Source organism: Scyliorhinus canicula, chromosome 16 (genome assembly GCF_902713615.1).
Source record: "Scyliorhinus canicula chromosome 16, sScyCan1.1, whole genome shotgun sequence".
NCBI lineage: Eukaryota > Metazoa > Chordata > Chondrichthyes > Carcharhiniformes > Scyliorhinidae > Scyliorhinus > Scyliorhinus canicula.
Window position 1 is genome coordinate 63,477,372 of NC_052161.1, and position 13,950 is coordinate 63,491,321.

The window sequence follows — 13,950 nt, forward strand, 5'->3', positions numbered from 1 at the left end:
CTTTGAAAATGCCAATCGGGATCCTATAGCCTCTTTGAGGCCCCTTTTAGAAAACTGGATTGTCGCGATTAAAGCTGGTGTTGCTGTGAAAGCTGCCTGGGGATGACCAGCAGGTGGCTGAAACCCACTGTCCTTCAATAAATGAGACCCAAAGTTTCATACTGGAAAGGTGATGGGCGAACCCAACTACCAGCATTGAACTTAGTAACAAAGAGAGCTGCAAATTATTTTGAAGTTGCACCCAATCTGGTTATTAATTGATATTCATTCGTCAAACAGGTTCAACGCTATGAAGCTGCATCAACGATATATGGTCCTCACACTCTCTCTGCCTACATCCAACTGTTCAAAGGTCTGGCTAAGGCCATAGCAGAGGTCAGAATGGGTGCTTATTATTTTTCATTTCAAAAGCTGTTTGGCTTAAACACCTGATGATCAAAAGCTGCTAGTCAGTGGTTGAAGCAAACACAGGTCAACCTCTTTCAATAATTTTACTTTATTTATATAATTGAAATTATCATACAGATATAAATCTCTTGTCAATTTAGTTAGTATGTATTTATTATTATTCCGCCATTAGCTAGTAGCTGCTGAAAAATTGCTTTTGTCTAAACATATGGGGCGCGATTCTCCGCTCCTCACGCGGCGTGGGAGAATAGCGGGAGGGCCACCCGACAAAATTCACGCCCCCCTCGCGCCCCCCGCGATTCCCCCCCCCCCCCCCCCCCCCGGCTTGGAAGAATCGCAGCTCGCTGTTTTTCATGGTGACCGGCGATTCTCCGACCCAGATGGGCCGAGCGGCCTGCCGCTCGCGGCCGTTTCACGACGGCGGCAAACACACCTGTCGCTGCCGTCGTGAAACGGGAGTGAGAAGCCTGTTTGGGGCTTGTAGGTGGCCTAGAAGTGAAAGAGCACCATGACTGTGCTCGGTAGGGGACAGGCCCGCGATCGGTGCCCACCGTTCTCCGGGCCGACGTCCAAATCGGACGCATTATTTCCCCTCCGTCGCCCCACCAGATCAAGCCGCCACGTCTTGCGGGGTGGCTGAGGGGAAAGACGGCCACCGCGCATGCGCGGGTTCGTGCCGTCAGCATCATGACGTCAGCCGCGCATGCGTGGGTGGGAGCCGGCCAACCTGCGCATGCGCGGCTGACGTCATTAGGCGCGCCGGCCTCATCATTCTTGCCGCGACGCCCCCGCGGCCGAGAGTTACATCCTAGTCACTTTGCGCTATGCAGTTTCAAGCTTTGTGTAATAATATGAAAAAGACAAAAAGAAGTTTCACAATTAAATTTGCATTCCAGTGCCCAGAATATTTAATATGAACTGGGTGAAATGCAACATGTGCATTAACTTGAAGGAAACAAAATGGCATGCTTTTTTAAAAATATAGGGCGTGATTCTCTGCTCCGACGGCACAGTGTCGGCGCCGGCGTCAAAATGGGAGTGTTTCACTCCGCGGTTGGTGCCCGTTCTGGGACCCCATTCTGCGCCGTACAAGGGGGCTAGCAGGGGCGTGGCGGGAGATGCGGCATCAGAGCAGCGTCGGAGAGGTGGCGCCACATAATCGACGTGGCACCACATCGCACATAAGGCGACGCGAGCGCACAGATCGCCGATGGACCAACATGGCGCCATGAAGAGCAGCGCCCCGGTTCCCCGACCATGACCTGGAGATGCTCCTGGATGTCCTCGAGGAGAGGAGTCTGTATCCTGTACCCGGCAAGAGGGTCCCACCCAACGTGGTCTGGCGGTGTGGAGGGAGGTGGGCGCGGCCGTCAGTGCCATCGCGTTGACACCCAGGACTGGTGAGCAGTGACGCAAAAAGCTCAACGACCTACTGAGGGCAGCCAGGGTGAATACCCAGCAATGTGCCCATGGCACCAAACCCCCTACCCCCATATGTGTGACACCCACACCCTCCCCAGGGGATGGCACAGCCACAGCCTTGATCTGCATGGCTGCAGCCACCCATGCAAGCCCCGTTGGCCGTGTGCCCTGTGCACCCATGCCAACATTGATCCAACCGCATGCATCGGACCGCTGTCAACCCCCCTCCCCCCCCCCAGGAGAGCGTGCCCGAACCAGAGAGGGTGAACCTGACTTGCGGCCCCTCACCATGCACGAGCAGAGGGCACTGGACATAGCTGGTGCACCCGAGGACCGGGACATTGCCCATGCCAAGATCGGGGTGCGCCATCAAGTGAGATCCCTCTCCCCCCGCCTGGCCCCTTTCCCCTCAGCTGATTCCCTCAGCGCACTCCCCTCAGCACTCCCCCTTCACCCCGTACCGCGACCCACACCCCGCTCCACCTGCCTAACTATGATGGTGTATTGTGTGTTGCAGGGCCACGCGGTGACCTACCCAGAGTACCTGGCAGACACCGCCAGCATCCAGCGCCTTGATGGCCAGCCGACACAGATAAACCGGTTGCATCAGGCTTACACTGTCCCCGGCCAGCGCCTGGGCAGCCAGCCCACAGGGACTCTAGCAGCGATGGGGAGGGCAGCTCCAACAACAGCCCTCCGGCCCAGTCCAGAGACGACATGACAACCCAGGTCACCAGCATACAGGGTGTGGCGCTAACAATTGCACACAAAGACTCAAATTGGTACAAGAGAGGCTTTATTACAGTGAGATGCTATTCCTTCGGCTGCAGCTGTAGAATGGCATCTCAGGGAAACTTATGAATATTTATACTGCTTCCTGTGGGCGGAGCTAGCGTGCCGGGGCTTACTGGAAAACCTGTAATACAGGTACTGTCGTACATCCGCTAATGCAAGCACACACATATATATAGTGGTAGATCACCACATTCACCCCCTGTAAAAATGAGTCTGGCGGGGGTGACGTGAAACTATAATACATAAACGTGATCTATTTACAGAGGGGGGGGAAAAGAGAACCAAGTGTCCATCGGGCAACCCGGTGCCTGTCACAGAGTCGGACCGGCGGTCGGACGTTCTGTTGTGAGCGACGCAGCTGTGGTGGCGACGTCTGCACAGGCGGTGTCGGCGTCGATGGCGTAGGTGCTGACGGTATTGGTGCTGGCGGTGTTGGTGCTGGCCAGTGGCTGGATGACTCTGGGAGTGAGCCGAAACCTTCCATGTCCTCTAGTGTGGGCAGGGGAACGAGGGATGGACCTAGTGGGGCTGAAGTCGGGGGCGCCGGGGTAAAGGAGGGTGGCGCGTGGGTAGGGAGGAGTGTGGGCATGGGATCGGCATCCGAGGGAGCCAGGTACCTGAGCGAGACTGTATCCTGGCGGCCATCGGAGAACTCCACGTAAGCATATTGGGGGTTCGCGTGGAGCAGGCGAACCTTGTCCACCAGAGGGTCTGCCTTGTGGAGCCTGACATGCCTAAGAAGAAGGACCGGCCCTGGAGCTGCGAGCCAAGTTGGGAGCGACACCCTGGATGTAGACTTCCTAGGGAAGGCAAAAACACGTTCATGTGGTGTGTTGTTAGTTGCGGTGCGCAGCAGTGACCGAATGGAATGGAGCGCGTCAGGGAGGACCTGCTGCCAGCGAGCGGCTGGGAGGTTCCTGGACCGTAGGGCCAGCTGGACGGCCCTCCATACCGTCCCGTTCTCCCTCTCTACCTGCCCGTTTCCCCGGGGGTTGTAGCTGGTCGTCCTGCTGGAGGCGATACTCCTGCTGAGCAGGAACTGACGCAGCTCATCAATCATGAACGAGGATCCCCTGTCACTGTGAATATAGTCGGGCAAACCGAACAGAGCGAATATCGAATCAAGGGCCTTGATGACGGTGGCAGACGTCATATCCGGGCATGGGATGGCGAAGGGGAACCTCGAGAATTCATCGACTGTGGTGAGATAACCACTGTAGTTATGCGTACTGCAGTAGGGGGATGTATGCCTGTACCTGTAATACAGGTTCCTCCGGTGAGCCCCTGCCGGCTAGCTCCGCCCACAGGGAGCTTGTGTATAAATATGCATGTGAGCCACTCAGACCTTTAGTCTACAGTTGCAGATGGAGGGACAACATCGTACAACAATAAAGCCTCTATTGTACCAGTCTCTCGGCTTTGAGTATAATTGTTAGTGCTACATCGACCACACTAAGTCGGTGGAGGGGAGGGGCCCTTTGAAATCCACGCTGAGGCATTCAAAGGGGCGGGATGCGTTCACCAGGCGCGCGCGGACTGGCCGGTAGAAGTGCGGCCTGCACTCCGCACAGACCTGGCAGTCTCTGGTGACTGTCCATACTGCCTCGGCGGAGTAGGGCAGATTGCGGGCTTTGACCAGATGGTACAACCGAGTGACCCCCGGATGGCAAAGGCTCTCGTGCAAGGCACGGAGCTGGTTCACTTCTACTGGCACATGCACCTCGGGAGAGGGCGTCTGGGGGCTCGTTGAGCTTGCTGGGGCGATACAAGATCTCGTAATTATAGGTGGAGAGCTCGATTCTCCACCGCAAGCTTTTGTCGTTTTTGATCTTGCCCCGCTGCGTGTTGTTGAACATGAAGGCTACCGACCGTTGGTCAGTGAGGAGAGTGAATCTCCTGCCGGCCAGGTAATGCCTCCAGTGCCGCACCGCTTCAACGATTGCCTGGGCCTCCTTTTCAACAGAGGAATGTCGGATTTCGGAGGCGTGGAGGGTGCGGGAAAAGAATGCCACGGGTCTGCCAGCCTGGTTTAGAGTGGCAGCAAGGGCGACATCTGAGGTGTCGCTCTCTACTTGGAAGGGCAGTGTCTCGTCTACTGCGTGTATCCCGGCCTTGGCTATGTCTGAGCGAATACAAGCGAAGGCCTGTTGTGCCTTGGTCGTGAGGGGAAATTGTGTGGACTGGATCAGTGGGCGGGCCTTGTCCGCGTATTGTGTGGCCCACTGGGCGTAGTAAGAAAAGAACCCCAGGCATCGTTTGAGTGCCTTGGGGCAGTGGGGGAGGGGGAGCTCCATGAGGGGGTGCATGCGGTCGGGATCAGGCCCCAGGAGTCCGTTTTGGACTACGTAGCCGAGGATGGCTAAGCGGTCTGTGCTGAACACGCACTTCTCCTTGTTATAAGTGAGGTTGAGGAGAGATGCGGTGTGGAGACATTTTGCAAGGTTGGCGTCATGGTCCTGCTGGTCGTGGCCGCAGATGGTGACATTGTCTAAGTATGGAAACGTGGCTCGCAGTCCGTACCGGTCAACCATTCGGTCCATTTCTCGGTGAAATACCGAGACCCCGTTAGTGACGCCGAAGGGAACCCTCAGAAATTGATACAGTCGACCGTCCGCCTCTAAGGCAGTGGAGGGACGGTCCGATTTACGGATGGGGAGCTGGTGGTAGGCTGATTTCAGGTCAATAGTAGAGAAGACCCGGTACTGTGCAATCTGATTGACCATATCAGATATGCGAGGGAGGGGGTACGCGTCGAGCTGCGTGTACCGGTTGATGGTCTGGCTGCAGTCCACGGCCATCCTGTGTTTCTCCCCAGTTTTAACTACCACCACTTGGGCTCTCCAGGGGCTGTTGCTGGCCTCGATAATACCCTCCTGAAGCAACCGCTGGACCTCGGACCTGATGAAGGTCTTGTCCTGGGTGCTATACTATCTGCTCCTGGTGGCGACGGGCTTGCAATCTGCAGTCAGATTGGCAAAGAGGGAGGGAGGCTCGACCTTGAGGGTTGTGAGGCCGCAAACGGTGAGGGGAGGTATGGGTCCGCCGAATTTGAGGGTGAGGCTCTGGAGGTTACATTGGAAGTCCAGGCCCAGCAAAACTTTCGCACAGAGGTTGGGGAGAACGTACAGGCGGAAACAGTTGAATTCAACACCCTATACGGTGAGTTTGACCAGACAGAAGCCCCGGATCGGGGCAGAGTGGGATCTGGAGGCCAGGGCGATCCGCTTGTTGGCGCGATGGACCGCGAGGGACCAGCGCCTTACCGTGTCCAGATGGATGAAACTGTCCGTGCTCCCGGAGACGATGAGGCAGGAGGATCATGTGGCCATTGATAAGCACCGTCGTAGAAGCGGTGGCCAGGTTGCGAGGACGGGATTGGTCGAGCGTCATGGAAGCGAGTAGTGGGCGATCGACCGAAGTGTCCGACGAGTCCGATGAGTAGCGGCAGCGACCCGGGTCCCGTGGTCCAGTTCCGAGGTTATGTATGGTCCTACCCTGTGGGACCTCGGAGTTCTGGCTGCGGGGGCCGTCCAGGTGGGGGGGCGGGGGGATCCGACTCCGGACGGGGCCTCCATGGTGGCCATGCCTGCGATCAGGGCCTACCGATCGACGGGCCGGCTAATTCCGGAGGGGACGCCTATGTTCCTCTGCTCAGGGCCCCTGTCGGGGTCCGCCATATTGCCTGGGGGCCATGGTGCGCATGCATAGACTCGGGCCAGCCGTGGTGTGCATGCGCGGACCCTCGCCGGCCGTGCACGCCGGCTTTCGAGCACAGGAGCAGGGGACACCACTCCATGCCATACTAGCCCCCTAGGAAGGGATGAATGCCTGGGCTTGGAGGCCTGTTGACACCGGAGTCGCTCGCGCCAGTTTTGACACTTGGCCGGGTTTTCAGAGAATCCCGACACTGTTTTCCAGTTGTCATCTCTAGTTTTAGGCAAAGTTGCTTTCGCATTGAGAAGTGAATTTGCTTTTGGTTCTTTATCCTGATCCAGGTTTCAACCTCATAAATGGAACTTTCATTCGGCTTTATGAAAACAAGACGTTATCCAATCTTCTAAGTTGGTTTCAGAATCCTCTACTTCCTACGTCCTGCTGGTTGACCTTTAAGCCACTAGAAAGTTTATTATAATCTGTAATTATTTTTCAATGTCTTATCTAGAGTTCTGTTGACCAGTTGCCGAAAGGTCCTGAGCCACCCAACTTCCCCGACCAAAAACTGGTCTCTCTGCTGTTCCCTAATCCAGTTGATAAAGCTCCATCCAATACATCATTTGGTGATATCGTTCTGGATGTACAAGGATCATACAAACTGGTAAATAAAACACGTTTATCCATGTTCCCTGTTTTATATATATATGCTGGCTTTAAAAATGTGATTTTTGCACAAAAACAGAAGGAGCTATAAATTAATCCATCCTTGAATTTAGTGCTAGAGATTTCATTGATTTAAGGGGCAGGATGGTGGTGCAGTGGTTAGCACTGCTACCTCATGGTGCCAAGGACCCGGGTTCAATTCCAGCCCAGTTCACCGTCTGTATGGAGTTTGCATATTCTCCCCGTGTCTGCGTGGGTCTCACCACCACAACCCAAGAAGACGTGCAGGGTAGGCGAATTGCCCACACTAAATTGACCCTTAATTAGAAAAAAAGAATTGGGTACTCTAAAATTTATTTTAAAGAAAGAGATTTCATTGATTTATATTCAGGACCTGGTTGTTTTGCCTTTCCAATTTCCCACATGCTTTTATTTGTTCACTGCCTTTACTGAAGCCAGTGGATCATGCTGAAGAACAACACCTCTGGTATCTCATGCCTTCCTGAAGTATATGTCAGTGGAGTTGGGCTATTTCACTATGAAGAAAAACCCACAGTTGAACTTGACCCTCTGTCCACTGACTAATTAGGCTTGTGTAAATCCAACAGGAGTCACCGAAGAGTAACTCTGGTTTTGCACCTTTCTACCCATGAAATTAGCAAACAAAACTCAGTACATCTCAGTAAAGATGCCATTTACCCATTAAAGCAACTTGCCAGGCAATGCATTCACCCATCACAGCAACACGTTAGACAATGCATTCACCTATCATAGTAACATACCAGACAGTGTATTGACCAATCCTATTAACATGCCAGGTTGTGCATTGGCCTGCCACAGCAACATGCCAGGTAGTGCATTTACCAATTTCAGATACATGATACCATTTCAGCACATTTACCAATCACAGCAACATGCCAGGCAGCACATTTACACATCACAGCAACATGCCAGGCAGTGCATTTACCCATCGCAGTAACATGACCGACAGGGCATTTAGCCAATCACAGCAACATTGCCAAGCAGCACTGTTACCCATCACAGCAAGATGCCAGGCAGTGCATTTACCCATCACAGCAACGCTGCTAGGCAAGTACATTTTACCAATCACCATAACATGCCAGGCAGTGCATTTACCACTTTCACATACATGCCAGGCAGTGCATTTATCAATCACAGCAACCTGCCAGGCAGTGCACTTTACCCATAACAGCAACAGTGCTAGGCAGTGACATTTACCCATCACCATAAACCTGTTCCAAGGCAGTGGCATTTACCACTTCACATACATGCCAGGCAGTGCATTTACCCATAACAGCAAATGCCAGGCAGTGCATTTACAATCACAACAACATGCCAGGCAGTGCATTTACCCATACAGCAACATGCCAGGCAGTGCCATTTATCAATCACAACAACATGCCAGGCAGTGCATTTACCAATACAGCAACATGCCAGGCAGGTGCATTTATCCATCACAGCAACATGCCAGGCAGTGCATTTACCCATCACAGCAACACACCAGGCAGTGCACATTTATCAATCACAGCAACACGCCAGGCCGTGCATTTACCCATCACAGCAACATGCCAGGCAGTGCATTTATCAATCACAGCAACATGCCAGGCAGTGCATTTAGCAATCAGCAACACACCAGGCAGTGCATTTATCAATCACAGCAACACACCAGGCAGTGCATTTACCCATCACAGCAGCACACCAGGCAGTGCACATTTATCAATCACAGCAACATGCCAGGCAGTGCATTTACCCATCACAGCAACACACCAGGCAGTGCACATTTATCAATCACAGCAACACAGCAGGCAGTGCATTTACCCATCACAGCAACACACCAGGCAGTGCATTTATCAATCACAGCAACACACCAGGCATTGCATTTATCAATCACAGCAACACACCAGGCAGTGCATTTATCAATCACAGCAACACACCAGGCAGTGCATTTACCCATCACAGCAACACACCAGGCAGTGCATTTACCCATCACAGCAACATGCCAGGCAGTGCACATTTATCAATCACAGCAACACACCAGGCAGTGCACATTTATCAATCACAGCAACACACCAGGCAGTGCATTTACCCATCACAGCAACACACCAGGCAGTGCATTTATCAATCACAGCAACACACCAGGCAGTGCATTTACCCATCACAGCAACACACCAGGCAGTGCATTTATCAATCACAGCAACACACCAGGCAGTGCATTTATCAATCACAGCAACACACCAGGCAGTGCACATTTATCAATCACAGCAACACACCAGGCAGTGCACATTTATCAATCACAGCAACACACCAGGCAGTGCACATTTATCAATCACAGCAACATGCCAGGCAGTGCATTTACCCATCACAGCAACATGCCAGGCAGTGCATTTATCAATCACAGCAACACACCAGGCAGTGCACATTTATCAATCACAGCAACACACCAGGCAGTGCATTTACTCATCACAGCAACACACCAGGCAGTGCATTTACCCATCACAGCAACACGCCAGGCAGTGCACATTTATCAATCACAGCAATACACCAGGCAGTGCACATTTATCAATCACAGCAACACACCAGGCAGCGCACATTTATCAATCACAGCAACATGCCAGGCAGTGCATTTACCCATCACAGCAACACACCAGGCAGTGCATTTATCAATCACAGCAACACACCAGGCAGTGCAGATTTATCAATCACAGCAACACACCAGGCAGTGCATTTATCAATCACAGCAACACACCAGGCAGTGCATTTATCAATCACAGCAACACACCAGGCAGTGCACATTTATCAATCACAGCAACATGCCAGGCAGTGCACATTTATCAATCACAGCAACACACCAGGCAGTGCATTTATCAATCACAGCAACACACCAGGCAGTGCACATTTATCAATCACAGCAACATGCCAGGCAGTGCACATTTATCAATCACAGCAACACACCAGGCAGTGCAATTACCCATCACAGCAACATGCCAGGCAGTGCATTTATCCATCACAGCAACACACCAGGCAGTGCACATTTATCAATCACAGCAACACGCCAGGCAGTGCACATTTATCAATCACAGCAACACGCCAGGCAGTGCATTTACCCATCACAGCAACATGCCAGGCAGTGCATTTATCAATCACAGCAACATGCCAGGCAGTGCATTTACCCATCACAGCAACACACCAGGCAATGCACATTTATTAATCACAGCAACACGCCAGGCAGTGCATTTACCCATCACAGCAACATGCCAGGCAGTGCATTTATCAATCACAGCAACATGCCAGGCAGTGCATTTATCAATCAGCAACACACCAGGCAGTGCATTAATCAATCACAGCAACACACCAGGCAGTGCATTTACCCATCACAGCAACACACCAGGCAGTGCACATTTATCAATCACAGCAACATGCCAGGCAGTGCATTTACCCATCACAGCAACACACCAGGCAGTGCATTTATCAATCACAGCAACACACCAGGCAGTGCATTTATCAATCACAGCAACACACCAGGCAGTGCATTTATCAATCACAGCAACACACCAGGCAGTGCATTTACCCATCACAGCAACACACCAGGCAGTGCATTTACCCATCACAGCAACACACCAGGCAGTGCATTTACCCATCACAGCAACATGCCAGGCAGTGCACATTTATCAATCTCAGCAACACACCAGGCAGTGCATTTACCCATCACAGCAACACACCAGGCAGTGCACATTTATCAATCACAGCAACACGCCAGGCAGTGCATTTACCCATCACAGCAACATGCCAGGCAGTGCATTTATCAATCACAGCAACATGCCAGGCAGTGCATTTACCCATCACAGCAACACACCAGGCAGTGCACATTTATCAATCACAGCAACACGCCAGGCAGTGCATTTACCCATCACAGCAACATGCCAGGCAGTGCATTTATCAATCACAGCAACATGCCAGGCAGTGCATTTATCAATCACAGCAACACACCAGGCAGTGCACATTTATCAATCACAGCAACATGCCAGGCAGTGCATTTACCCATCACAGCAACACACCAGGCAGTGCATTTATCAATCACAGCAACATGCCAGGCAGTGCATTTACCCATCACAGCAACACACCAGGCAGTGCACATTTATCAATCACAGCAACACACCAGGCAGTGCATTTACCCATCACAGCAACATGCCAGGCAGTGCATTTATCAATCACAGCAACACACCAGGCAGTGCATTTACCCATCACAGCAACACACCAGGCAGTGCATTTACCCATCACAGCAACACACCAGGCAGTGCATTTACCCATCACAGCAACATGCCAGGCAGTTCATTTATCAATCACAGCAACACACCAGGCAGTGCACATTTACCCATCACAGCAAAACACCAGGCAGTGCACATTTATCAATCACAGCAACATGCCAGGCAGTGCATTTATCAATCACAGCAACACACCAGGCAGTGCACATTTATCAGTCACAGCAACACACCAGGCAGTGCATTTACCCATCACAGCAACACACCAGGCAGTGCACATTTATCAATCACAGCAACATGCCAGGCAGTGCATTTATCAATCACAGCAACATGCCAGGCAGTGCATTTACCCATCACAGCAACATGCCAGGCAATGCATTTACCATCACAGCAACATGCCAGGCAGTGCATTTATCAATCACAGCAACACACCAGGCAGTGCATTTACCCATCACAGCAACATGCCAGGCAGTGCATTTATCAATCACAGCAACACATCAGGCAGTGCATTTACCCATCACAGCAACACACCAGGCAGTGCATTTACCCATCACAGCAACATGCCAGGCAGTGCACATTTATCAATCTCAGCAACACACCAGGCAGTGCATTTACCCATCACAGCAACACACCAGGCAGTGCACATTTATCAATCACAGCAACACGCCAGGCAGTGCATTTACCCATCACAGCAACATGCCAGGCAGTGCATTTATCAATTCACAGCAACATGCCAGGCAGTGCATTTACCCATCACAGCAACACACCAGGCAGTGCACATTTATCAATCACAGCAACACGCCAGGCAGTGCATTTACCCATCACAGCAACATGCCAGGCAGTGCATTTATCAATCACAGCAACATGCCAGGCAGTGCATTTATCAATCACAGCAACACACCAGGCAGTGCACATTTATCAATCACAGCAACATGCCAGGCAGTGCATTTACCCATCACAGCAACACACCAGGCAGTGCATTTATCAATCACAGCAACATGCCAGGCAGTGCATTTACCCATCACAGCAACACACCAGGCAGTGCACATTTATCAATCACAGCAACACACCAGGCAGTGCATTTACCCATCACAGCAACATGCCAGGCAGTGCATTTATCAATCACAGCAACACACCAGGCAGTGCATTTACCCATCACAGCAACACACCAGGCAGTACATTTACCCATCACAGCAACACACCAGGCAGTGCATTTACCCATCACAGCAACATGCCAGGCAGTTCATTTATCAATCACAGCAACACACCAGGCAGTGCACATTTACCCATCACAGCAAAACACCAGGCAGTGCACATTTATCAATCACAGCAACATGCCAGGCAGTGCATTTATCAATCACAGCAACACACCAGGCAGTGCACATTTATCAGTCACAGCAACACACCAGGCAGTGCATTTACCCATCACAGCAACACACCAGGCAGTGCACATTTATCAATCACAGCAACATGCCAGGCAGTGCATTTATCAATCACAGCAACATGCCAGGCAGTGCATTTACCCATCACAGCAACAGGCCAGGCAATGCTTTACCCATCACAGCAACATGCCGGCAGTGCATTATCAATCACAGCAACACAGCAGGCAGTGCATTTACCCATCACAGCAACATGCAGGCAGTGCATTTATCAATCAGCAGCAACACATCAGGCAGTGCATTTAACCCATCACAGCAACACACCAGGCAGTGCATTTACCCATCACAGCAACATGCCAGGCAGTGCACATTTATCAATCTCAGCAACACACCAGGCAGTGCATTTACCCATCACAGCAACACACCAGGCAGTGCACATTTATCAATCACAGCAACACGCCAGGCAGTGCATTTACCCATCACAGCAACATGCCAGGCAGTGCATTTATCAATCACAGCAACATGCCAGGCAGTGCATTTACCCATCACAGCAACACACCAGGCAGTGCACATTTATCAATCACAGCAACACGCCAGGCAGTGCATTTACCCATCACAGCAACATGCCAGGCAGTGCATTTATCAATCACAGCAACATGCCAGGCAGTGCATTTATCAATCACAGCAACACACCAGGCAGTGCACATTTATCAATCACAGCAACATGCCAGGCAGTGCATTTACCCATCACAGCAACACACCAGGCAGTGCATTTATCAATCACAGCAACATGCCAGGCAGTGCATTTACCCATCACAGCAACACACCAGGCAGTGCACATTTATCAATCACAGCAACACACCAGGCAGTGCATTTACCCATCACAGCAACATGCCAGGCAGTGCATTTATCAATCACAGCAACACATCAGGCAGTGCATTTACCCATCACAGCAACACACCAGGCAGTGCATTTACCCATCACAGCAACACACCAGGCAGTGCATTTACCCATCACAGCAACATGCCAGGCAGTGCATTTATCAATCACAGCAACACACCAGGCAGTGCACATTTACCCATCACAGCAACACACCAGGCAGTGCACATTTATCAATCACAGCAACATGCCAGGCAGTGCATTTATCAATCACAGCAACACACCAGGCAGTGCACATTTATCAAGCACAGCAACACACCAGGCAGTGCATTTACCCATCACAGCAACACACCAGGCAGTGCATTTATCAATCACAGCAACACACCAGGCAGTGCACATTTATCAATCACAGCAACATGCCAGGCAGTGCATTTATCAATCACAGCAACATGCCAGGCAGTGCATTTACC

General features: G+C 51.7%; 1 protein-coding gene across 1 annotated transcript in view; it reads left to right on the forward strand.

The window, feature by feature from the left end:
- Window positions 1–13,950, forward strand: part of asah2 (N-acylsphingosine amidohydrolase 2) — a 186,408-nt gene that overhangs the window by 100,907 nt on the left and 71,551 nt on the right. The window contains exons 17-18 of the mRNA XM_038773535.1: window positions 280–375; window positions 6,788–6,940. Of these exons, the coding sequence (XP_038629463.1) occupies window positions 280–375; window positions 6,788–6,940 (249 nt within the window). The remainder of the gene's footprint in view (window positions 1–279; window positions 376–6,787; window positions 6,941–13,950) is intronic.